The sequence below is a fragment of the Aspergillus luchuensis genome, chromosome 5, assembly GCF_016861625.1.
Source record: "Aspergillus luchuensis IFO 4308 DNA, chromosome 5, nearly complete sequence".
Taxonomy (NCBI): Eukaryota; Fungi; Ascomycota; class Eurotiomycetes; order Eurotiales; family Aspergillaceae; genus Aspergillus; species Aspergillus luchuensis.
Window position 1 is genome coordinate 2,595,100 of NC_054853.1, and position 11,288 is coordinate 2,606,387.

The 11,288-nt window shown below is 51.5% G+C and overlaps 4 protein-coding genes across 4 annotated transcripts; 3 read left to right on the forward strand and 1 right to left on the reverse strand.

Annotated features, from left to right (window-relative positions):
- Nucleotides 1-593: 593 nt before the first annotated feature.
- Nucleotides 594-3,240, forward strand: SNF1 (protein kinase; the record flags this gene model as incomplete). Its single annotated transcript, XM_041690705.1, has 4 exons — nt 594-1,000; nt 1,087-1,922; nt 2,002-2,634; nt 2,693-3,240. 4 exons carry the CDS (start codon nt 594-596, stop codon nt 3,238-3,240), a joined length of 2,424 nt encoding a protein of 807 aa, XP_041544263.1.
- Nucleotides 3,241-4,208: 968 nt separating this feature from the next.
- On the forward strand, nt 4,209-5,732 carry AKAW2_50843S (fungal specific transcription factor domain-containing protein; the record flags this gene model as incomplete). Its single annotated transcript, XM_041690706.1, has 1 exon — nt 4,209-5,732. One exon carries the CDS (start codon nt 4,209-4,211, stop codon nt 5,730-5,732), a length of 1,524 nt encoding a protein of 507 aa, XP_041544264.1.
- A 63-nt stretch (nt 5,733-5,795) lies between these two features.
- AKAW2_50844A (putative MFS transporter) lies at nt 5,796-7,477 on the reverse strand (the record flags this gene model as incomplete). Its single annotated transcript, XM_041690707.1, has 5 exons — nt 5,796-6,381; nt 6,456-6,948; nt 7,018-7,059; nt 7,131-7,383; nt 7,460-7,477. 5 exons carry the CDS (start codon nt 7,475-7,477, stop codon nt 5,796-5,798), a joined length of 1,392 nt encoding a protein of 463 aa, XP_041544265.1.
- Nucleotides 7,478-9,245: 1,768 nt separating this feature from the next.
- On the forward strand, nt 9,246-11,080 carry AKAW2_50845S (putative monooxygenase; the record flags this gene model as incomplete). The annotated part of the gene is made up of 7 exons (XM_041690708.1): nt 9,246-9,293; nt 9,372-10,162; nt 10,225-10,280; nt 10,353-10,401; nt 10,473-10,662; nt 10,750-10,853; nt 10,954-11,080. The coding sequence occupies 7 exons, from the start codon at nt 9,246-9,248 to the stop codon at nt 11,078-11,080; spliced, it is 1,365 nt and encodes a 454-aa protein (XP_041544266.1).
- Nucleotides 11,081-11,288: the final 208 nt, after the last annotated feature.

Consider the following 11,288-nt stretch of genomic DNA (forward strand, 5'->3'; position numbering starts at 1 on the left):
TACCACCGTTGAAGCTACTAGAGTCCATTTCGTTCGGGATCTTCTCCCACTCTCCAATAATAACAGAAGTTGCACTAGAGAGGTATGTTCAATAGTCCGCTCTGCTATCTATCTACTCTAACGAGACCAGCCAGCACATCAGGGATCATCGTAACCACGGTTACCCAAACCCCCTCCCGCTCTCCTCAATAACCTCTCCGCCCCTCCGTCCGCCCCGCTAGCTGGTGCGTTGTTGATGGTTTTCGGTGTCGACCAGACCGATTCTTCTCCAAGCGCTCCACTTCCACCAAACCTGACCGGTTGTGGGGGAGACCCGATCCTCTATCCACAGCCCGCCCTTTTGATCATATTTTTATTGGGTTTTTCGAACCCAAGCTAGTGAGGCGTCGACCCGAATTCCACGAATCATTCTAGAGCTGCCATCAGGGCGAAAAAAAGGGGAGCGAGAGAAAACTAAGAAGAGGGAGGTGAAAAAAAAAGGCAATCTGCCCAAGCGCGGGACCACCCCTCCGGCCAAAATCCATCACGTCACGTTGTCCTCCCCGTCCTTGCCGAACCGACGTCGGCCGTCAACCTCCAGTCTCCCCGTCAGGATGGCCGCTGCTTTCGACGACGAGGATCTCTCTGTCTCGCTCCCACCCATCAACAATTCCGATCGCTCTCGTGACCGTACCGCCGGGACTGAGCCTCCTTCCAATTCCAACATCCCCGCCATGGCGATGCCTCCGCCATCCCGCCCGATCGGAAAGGGCGGCGAGCCTCCGATGCAGTCACCAGCAACCACCCGGGACATGCAGCGCCTCGACCAGTACCAGACGATCAAGATATTGGGGGAGGGCTCCTTTGGCAAGGTGAAACTGGCCATTCACCAGCCCAGTGGTCGCCAGGTCGCTCTGAAGATCATCTCCCGTCGCAAATTGCTGTCTCGTGACATGGTTGGTCGTGTTGAACGTGAGATCCAATACCTCCAACTGCTGCGGCACCCGCACATCATAAAATTGTACTATTCCCTGCATCATGCCGCAATGGCGGACAGAATCCGATTCGAAAGCTTCAACAATGGCTAACTTGCTGTTTTCCCGACAGGTACACCGTCATTGCCACCAAAACCGACATCGTCATGGTGTTGGAATATGCCGAACGGGAACTTTTCGATTATCTAGTCAAGAGGGGCCGGTGTAATGACGCTGAAGCCCGCAAGTTCTTCCAGCAGATCATATGTGCTGTGGAGTACTGCCATCGTCATAAAATCGTACATCGTGACCTCAAACCGGAGAATCTTCTGATCGATAGCGAGAAGAATGTGAAGATCGCAGATTTTGGTCTGAGCAACATTATGACGGACGGAAACTTTCTGAAAACCAGCTGCGGAAGCCCTAACTATGCAGCGCCAGAGGTTATCTCCGGGAAGCTTTATGCGGGGCCGGAGGTAGATGTTTGGAGCTGTGGTGTCATTCTCTACGTGCTCTTGGTAGGAAGGCTTCCGTTCGACGACGACTATATACCGGCCCTGTTCAAGAAAATTGCCGCGGGCAACTTTCATATGCCTGGCTACATATCCCCCGGAGCTGCTCGGTTAATTAGGTCAATGCTACAGGTACATCCTGTTCATAGGCTTACTATCCCTGAGATCCGTCAAGATCCCTGGTTCCTTCAAGACCTACCCAAATACCTACAGCCGCCGCCCGAAGAATTCATTGCTACTGGTGTCGATCCGAATAAGGCCATTGATCCCCGCAAGTTGGTCCCGGGGAAGCCCCTGTCAGTGCAGCACAAAATCCATCAAGTAGCTATCTCCAAGCTGGAGAGAAGTATGGGTTATGCCCGCGACGATATCGAGGATGCGCTCAAGAATCCGGAGCCCAGCGCCATCAAGGACGCTTTCTTTATCATCATGGAGAATGAGATGATGCAAACCAATTGTGAGTACTACAGAAGGTCTCTTTCTATGGGTCTTTGCTATTGTTTCTGTCTCATGTGAAGCGTGCTGACACTCTCCAGCGCCAACAGACGATAATATGTTGGTACCCCCGGTAACACCCTCGCCTCCTCCCGACAGGATACCTAAGCCTACTGCAACGTCCGGACGAGCAACTCCTGTTCCTGCTCCGGGAACCCCACCTGGTCCTCCAACAAGAACACGTAGTGGTTCGCAACGCCAGACCTATCAACCGCCTCAGCAGAGCGATGCCGACGATTTAAACGCACCTCGCGTGAGCCATGTTCGGATTTTACCAACGAGTTTACCTTATGTCCACGACCAACTCATGGAACAGCGCGAGCGCGAGCGCGAACGCGAACGTGAGCAAAGAATTCAGGCCACTGACCGGTTATTGGAGGAACAAGCGCAACGTGGTCCAGAATCCGAGGGAGACTCGCGCCGTGGTGGCCGCTCCCCGGAGGAGCAAGAGGCGACAGCAAGGGCTCTGAAGCCGCATTCTCGTAGTATTATAGACCTTGACAAGTTGCGTTTGGAGCCGCCTGAAGGTCGGAGTGCCCCGCATCAACCCAAGAAATCTCGCAAATGGCAGTTTGGCATTCGTTCACGCAATCAGCCTTACGAGGCAATGCTTTACCTTTACAAGGCCATTGAAGCACAAGGCGGGATATGGGAAATCCAGCCAGCTGGTGCAGGTGAGTCCACACTAGATCTACTTCTCGACTCAGGGTGATTAATGTATTTTCTCTTCAGACGGGTTGCAGATTGGAGTCAAGCCGGCCGACGCAGGACAGCCGCAACCGCTGCAGAGCAAGTATCCTGACCTACCATCGGACTACTACATCCCGAAAGAACCGTGGTTCATACGAGCCCGCCTTTTGAAAGAAGGCGTCAGAGCTCCAGGCCCGTCGACCAGTGTCCACAGCAGTCGAAGTGATCTAGAGGAACTTCGCCGCCGCGTCAACCTCTCAAGTGCGCCGGCTTCCTTGGATGACAGGAATTTAACCCCAGAGCACGCGAGCATGTCGGGTCCTTCCTCTGCGACGCAGCATCATTCCATTTCGCGCATCTCTTATGGAGTCTGGGTGTTCGTCGACATCCAGCTGTACCAGCTCGAAGAGAATAATTACATGGTCGATTTCAAATGCGATGGATACCAGAATGTGATCCGTGGCGAAGGGGATGCCGATTGGCATCCCATCAGCAAGCGGTTCTGGAATAAGGAGAAAGAGGTCACTAGTCCCTATCCGTTCCTTGACGTGGCATCGGATTTGGTGGCTCAGCTTGCGGTTGCTAGCTGAGGTCTCAGCGAGTTGTTTCTGGATTTGTGAAGGCGTTCGCATGGGTGTTTTGGAGCATATAATAGGCAGCATTCGGCGTTTCTTGATTGTCCAGCTATGCACCACTGTTTCTATCGGATGCATCTATTTAAGCTGGTAGCTGAGCATCATACCGACCAACCTTTATTTATAATATATTCCACATTTTCCTCATATTAATTAGATCATGTCCAACAGCTTCTTCATGAGTCCGGTCTGAAAGGCGGTCACGCTAGATAGTTGCTTGTCTCCGCATCCGAACTATTCCGCTCTCCACATTTCTTTTCTTTCCCCGCAAAGACCGAATAGCCTATGGTTCTTTGCTGGCTAATGCGCAAACGCCCTGAAACTGATGGATCGAGTCAAGAAGTTCAAGTGTCACCAATGCAATAGGTCATATACCAAATTCGAACACCTTTCAGTACGTTTTGCACGCCTTTCCTTTGCCAGAGAACCCTTCTTAACAAGGCCCAGAGACATGAGCGAACTCGTAGGTTTTGGGAATGTCACTCATTATTGCACGAATCTCACGCTACATAGATACCAATACCAGGCCATTTCGATGTGATGAATGCGGCAGAAGCTTTGGACGAGGTGATGTCCTTGGCCGACACAAGAGGCTCCATGCCCGTTCTCGAGCAAATGCCTCCTCTGATGAAACGCAATCAGTAGGCGGCACAAACGAGGGCAATCTACCCAGTCCCAAAGAATCTGCACTGAGCCTTCTAGGCATGTCTTCATTCGAGCAGTCTCCATTGTCCGGGAATCAGCAACTACTCGGCTCTGACAACCTCTTGGATTGGTTTATGCCCGACTTTTGAGGCCCATCGGCCATCCCGCTACCATTTACCGAGCTTCCAAATCAACCGCATCTGCAAATATCCAATGGCCCGAACATCCTCTCTGCAGAGGACTCCGGGGTTTCTCAACAAGAACCTGGAAAGATAGTCATGCAGCAAAGCTACAATTTGATAGAGGACCTGTCAAAACGCTTGAACTCGGAGTTGCATAGCTCGGGGATCACATCCGCCTTCCTTGACGCATGCTTGCAGCAATTCTTCGAATGGCTTTCACCATGCTTTCCCGTCATACACAAACCGACATTTTCAACACGTGAAACCATCCCACCGCTTCTGCTGAACATGGTAGCCCTCGGTTCCTTGTTTGTATGCCAACCAGATTCATCTCAAAAAGGAGAGATGCTCTGGCGCCTTGGCCATACCGCGGTAGCAACCTCCTGGCAAACACTAAGTAGCCTGCGGGGGCCGCGAGATGCCTGCGACGGTGTCCAGTTGGTCATGACGGCGCTTCTAGGGCAACTATTTGCACTACTCTCCAGCAATGAAAGCATACGAAGAACTGCATTTGTATGGCATGGACTTGGCTTCTACTGGGCGCGAACATCTGGCATGTACGCCGCAGAAGATATGCAACAATACGACATTCCAGGACGAGAAGCCCCAGGCTCGACAAAGCACGCGGCATGGTTGACATGGGCGGCCATAGAAACTAAACGACGCGCAATCCTGGGCCACTATATACTCGACGGCCTAATCTCACAAGCTTCGGGGTCCCCGGCCAGCACTCGTCACCTAATAAATTCCATCAAGACCGCATGCCCTGATGCTGCCTTCCTCGCAAAGACCGCAGACGATTGGATCGTCGAAATGGAAAAATCGAGCCCAACTCAACGTCCCTTCAGCGAAGTCTTTGTCTCCGTCTTCTCACCAGATTATTCAAGTTCCTCCCCACCACGTCTCTCAGTATTCTCTACCCTTGTCACCCTAGAGGGTCTACAATCCCTCATATCCGACCTGCACGAAACCACCGGACCGGTATTCGGCGCAATTTCCGAAAGGCAGATTATCCAAGCTTTGTTGAATATTTACGACACGAACATCAGTAAAGAGTCACCCATCCATGACAACAAATTCCAACTCACCCTCCGATGGCACACCGTTTGCCTTGAACTAGCCGTTTCTTCTGCTTCCTTATGTCGAAGGATATGTCACGCATATGGTCTACAGCAGCCACTCGGAGGAATGGCCACCAAGGAAGATCAGCTGTCATTTGATCTAAACCAATGGGCTAGAAGCGCCGGTGCTACGAGAGCAGTTCTACATGCACTTGCTATTACTCGAATCGTCAGTCAGATTCCGTTCAAGTCAGCCCACGCACCTCATATCCCCGCTGCTATATATGCCTCAGCAGTTGTGATGGGTGGATGGTGTTTATCCCGCGAAGAGACGATCCACGTTGGGTCAAATACTCCATGGCATGATATCTGGCGTGAGGGACATGACATCGATCAATACCTCCGACACGAGGATACCGACGGGACTAAAGTCCAACTGCTCAATGAGATGAACTTTCTCCAGATCAGTCTGAAAACTATCACGTCACGCTGGAGCGTGTCTCGTCCTATGGCAGAAACAATCCAACAAATAGCCACCTTGGCTCGACAATATCATTGATTGATGAGGGAAAAAAAATATTTAACCTAGTTCATATGAAATATATACAGAGACTGATCATCGTTAAAAGTACTTGGAAGTTCTCTTCCTGATCCACGGCCCGAAGAAATATAATGGTAATCCCAAAGCGAGGACCGCCCATTGTACAGCAGCGAACTCATAGAACATCTTGTCCACACCCTGGGTGGTCATCCAGTCCACTGATCCCTTGCTCAAACCGAAGGCAACGACGTTCTTGCTAGCATTCACCAATACTAGCGCCTCGCCGCTAGTGTGCGGGTATGAGTCGACAACATATGACAACATCACCGAAGGGACTAGCGTCAACCCTGCTGCAGACATGGCCGAGCCTACTGCCGGTATCACATACTGCATGTGGCGGGAGACGGTGTATCCAAAGATAACCAGACCGAGTGGAGTGATGACGAACGGGATAATGAGGGCGGGAACCCGATGCTCCGGTTTATGGACGCCATTATTGCGTTTGCGGAGATAGGCAGAGAGAGCGTCTGTCAGAGGGCCCGCGATGGGCCATACGACGAGAATGCCGACGAAGCTACCAAGCGTCCAGAGGCCGAGAGCAGCAGAGGAGAAGTTATATGGCGGAGGGGAGAAGATGTTGGCAGAAAGGGTGGATATAGAAACCACACTGTCGGCATAGCATAGTCAGATCGCTTGTTCCGTGAAACAACCAGGCTCAGAATGGGGAGTGGGGAAACCTACCCTCCTAATACAACACCGTACATCATCGCAGCTATCAAAACTCCCGGCACTAGAAGCATGGGCAACGGTAGCCAGAACAGCCGAGCCAGATGCTTGAAGACACCATTTTCTCTTGCGGCATCCGATAGGCCAACTTTAAACAAGCTCTTCCAATACCCTCCGTAGGAGAATTGCTGCTGCTGCTGCTGCTGCTGCTGCCGCCAGGTGTTGACGTCAGGTACGGCCTCCACGTGGCTCTGGTAGGCCTCGGCCTTCTCTTCATCGTCCACATCCAATTGCTCCTCGGGACCAGGCTCGTAGAGCGTCTCTGGGAGAAAGAAAAAGGTAGTTACGAAGTTGACTGCAGCAATAATGAGACACAGGATGAAGAACCAGCGCCAGCCACGGGCAGCAACGAGGTAACCAGCGATGAGGGGACCGACTTGGGAGCCAGCCGAGAGGAAGAGAGCGTAGATTGCCATTGCACTGGAGTAGTTGCGTTCGTAGAACATGTCTAGGGCAGGCTTGTTAGTGGATCTGCTCGCTTCGTTTCATATGTATCTTGGAAAGATGGAATACCAACCAGCAAGGATACTAGGCCCCAATGACTCAATCGATCCATAGCCTGTGGCTGTTAGCAAAGACTCCTCCTATTCATCGCACGGACAGAATCCCAGGAATGGTTATATATCATACCAAAACTAGCAAACACTCTAGCTCCCATCAAGCTATTGTAGTCCTTTGCGACGACCGTCCAGATTATCCCAGCGACAAACATAGCCATGGACACGAGTACAACTGGGCGCTTTCCGAAGCATAGTGCCAGCGGCATCCAGACCAGGTTGGCTAGGCCCATGGACAAGACGGACCAGGAGACTAGGTCAGCGAGCTTTTGGTATCCGACGTGGAGATCGGCCGCGAGGGAGTCGAAGCCGGTCGCTATCCCTGACTAATGTGGAACATTGCGTGTGAGTAGTGCTGGTCCGGACAACTGGGGATTATCCAGATGGTGGGTAGTATCATACCGAGTACATATTGCCCATGAAGACGAATACATTGACGGTGAGTAGAGCTGCATATCGGACTCTGCGGGGATAGAGCTGTAAATTCCCGATAGGAGGACATAGAACAGATGGTTAGCGCTTGTTTCTAGTTTGTTTATTTTCCGATTCGATGATGAAGAGGAGGGAGTGACACACCCTAGGATCTATTTGGGATGCCATATTGTACTATGATAGAAGTACTAATACTAGTACTAGTAGAAGTACTATTGGACAATTATCAGGCCACTCAGGGTCCAACTGTTGTGAGGAACAGAAGAAAGGTCATACGATGCCAAGTTCTATATATCTAGAGATGGAGCGGATCATATATCGGCAGTTGGGTTGTTGTCACTACTACCCCGGTTTTACCCCACACAATCTATGCCATCATCACATGGGCTAAACCCACCGGAATCTCCATGAACAGGGTAGTGACTGGCGTTGAAACGCCACTTCATCCCGGGATGTGGCCCTCGGGTTCCCCGAATATTCGGGACCACGTACGATCCTGCGCCGTAGATGGATTGTGATAGGAAGAGCGAGATAGAGTACACTAGTGGCGTAAAGCTACCGAATAATAGTGTCCCGTCCAGAGGCCCATGCTGCTCAATAGGAGAGCCTGTACGGTGTTCTCTATATTAACGGCGGCTGGGGGACTGAGTCGAAGTGCCTCTGGGAGGGGTCGTATCTAGGCGTTATGGCCGTAAAGACTGCGTCTCCTCCCTGCGCGGGTTCTTCCCGACGTCATGACCTCAGACTTTGTTTGCATTATGATAGAAAAAGAGCTTTGCCTCAAAGTGCTTCTGATAGGACCTTCGAGCAATGTACACGTGGGATACTGGTGCCTGGTAAGCGGGGAAGGTCATGCTTAGTATTCAGTGCTAGGAGAGCTTACCTCGGCGAATCAAGTCAAGCATAGACCGTGCTTAGAGCGTTCCCAAAATTTGGGTAAGCTGTCTGTGAGCTCGTCTATTCTTTGGCTGTCAGATGAGTCTAGCCTCCGGCAGGTCTGGTAGCGAGATTCCAAACAGCGAAGCTAATCTCCAGTCGTACTTGTCAGCACTTGCGTGAGCGACTTCATCCCCAAAGATTCCTGGTCAATTAACAGTTTCTTCGGGTGAGACAGATATGCTTTCGGATATTTCTGCCTGCTTTAGTCGATCCACTTCGCAGAGACGACATCAACCGCAAGCATGAATTGACTTTACCTATGGACCATGGAGTGAACCATGGATGGCAATTCGAACATGGGGTTGGAGGAAAAGCACAATGAATTCAGCAGGGCGAAAAGCAAAGGCCCCACGTGACGGAGTCACCTGCTCTGCCATTCTTGACTTGTGGGGGGCTTCTCTCTTTTTCACTTTCCGCGATGGCTTCGTATCATAGCCCTCCACGGGATTTCCGTTCGCCAAATCCCAACATACGTTGCCATTTCCGTGCCAGCCAAGGCACTAGACCCCGGATCCCCCGCAAGTTGCTCAAGATGAGGAATGGGGATGAACGTCAGCCACTGGAACCGTTGCATCACACCCCCGGATATCCCGACCCTCGGGAAAGCCGGGGACTCCGGGGCAAATCCTACAAATCAGCCCCAGTTTGAGCTCAGGAATTCTCTCCTATCTGGACCAATTGACGATTTGTGATTGCGGATAAGTGCAGCTCCGGCGGCAAAGCGTGTTGACGTGGATTTAAAGAGCAACAAGCATCACGATTGCCTCCTTACTTGCCATTCCGCATTGCCATTAATATCCCAGACGCCTCTGCCACCATGGGCATCTTCAACAGTGTTCTCGGGAGAACTGAAGGATCCACAATGGTGTGTTCTATCCCTGAGTCGTACCACGTAACTTTAGAAAGGGGAGATGATGAAGATAAATACTAAACCATCAAATAGAGCCATCAAGACTCACACCTTGACATCATCGTCGTGGGCGCAGGCCTCAGTGGCCTCGCCACCGCCATTTCCTGCGCCATGTCCGGCCACACCGTGACAGTTCTCGAGCAAGCGAAAGAGTTGGCAGAAGTTGGCGCTGGTCTTCAGATCACTCCCAATGCTTCCCGCTTGTTCTCACACTGGAAGCTCCCCGAGAAGCTATGGACCGACGCTGCAGAGCCCACTTCCTTAACAGTCCACCGCTACACAGGCGAAGTCCTCGCCCATGAAGAATCATTTAACCGGAATATCCGTTCCAAGTACTCCGCACCCTTCATCGACCTGCACCGCGTAGACCTGCAACAAGCACTATATGCGCGAGCCAAGGAGCTCGGCGTGACCTTCCATCTCGACGAGAGAGTCAACACCATTGACTTCGATACTACTACCGTCACCACCCTCAGCGGCAGAACTGTTTCCGGGGATCTAATTGTCGCCGCAGATGGACTCTGGTCCCGGTGCCGGGAATGCTACTGCGGGAAAAAAGACGACCCCATTCCCACGGGAGATCTGGCGTATCGGATTGTCCTAACGGCAGACCAGATCTCAGACCCGGACCTGAAAGCTTGGGTTGAGAACCCGACGGTACATTTCTGGATCGGACCTGGGGCACATGCAGTAGGGTATTCCCTGCGCGGAGGGAAGATGATGAATATTGTTCTCCTGGTACCGGATGATCTACCCCCGGGAGTATCTCGACAGACCGGCTCGCTGGACGAGATGATGCGTTTATTCGTGGGTTGGGATCCAGTGTACGTTTGCCTCCCCCTACCACAAACACTTCAATGATCCCCAAGAAACTGATATAGTGCAGCTTAACCCGCTTCCTGGGCTACGTCAACGGCGTTGACAAATGGAAACTCATGCACCGTAAGTACACCAGCACCAGCACCACCCCAACCCGATCCCCCTGTCATCTACTAACCAACTCGATCGACTCAGACGCCGAAATGGAATCCTGGATCAACGACAAATCCAACCTCGTCTTCATGTACGTAGTCCAATCCCCCTTTCCCCCAAACCAACCCACCCACCAACTAACCAACCCAACCAAACCTCCAGCGGCGACGCCTGCCACCCAATGCTCCCCTACCTCGCACAAGGCGCCAACTCATCCCTCGAAGACGGCGCCGTCCTCGGAGGTCTCCTCGGCCACATGAAACACAAATCCGACCTGCCCGCTATCCTCCGATTATACGAGAAGCTGCGCAAGTCTCGAGGTGAAGCGATCGTGAGGGAGACGTTCAAGCAGGTTAGTTGACCACATACAACTCCCACCCCACCTCACCCCCAAGAAAGCACAAATATACTAACCAGTGGTTGTTTACTGGAACAAAAGCGAAACGACTTCCACATGCACGACGGCCCCGAACAAGAAAAACGAGACCAATTATTCCTTTCTCAGCTGGGGAAGGAGCTCAAAGGGGCTTTTCCGAGTCGGTGGTATGTACTATTACTAATCCCTCCCCCACCCCATCTTCTTCTGGTTTGAGAAGTAAGGGGGGTTTAGAAAGTCAGCATATGCTAATACGATAATGTGTAGGACGTGTCCTGAAGTTCAACCATGGCTATATGGATATGATGCGATTAAGGAGGTGGAGAACGTGGTGGAGCAGAATCCGGGGTTGTTTGGTGATAGTAAGAGGAGGGGGGTTACTTCGCATCTATAGAATAGTAGTGTTTTAGTTGGGTATAGATACAGTATGGTGTGGATCTATAAATTCATCTATTCTATCTAGGTTTTTGATTCGGTGGAGGGGCGTGATTTAGTAGTTGTTTTCAATTGTTCTAATTACGTGGGTCACTAGGTAACTATCAATAGCAGTTTCTTTAGATCACTACTAGATCAGATCCAAGATGTGGACAATGAAATAGTAG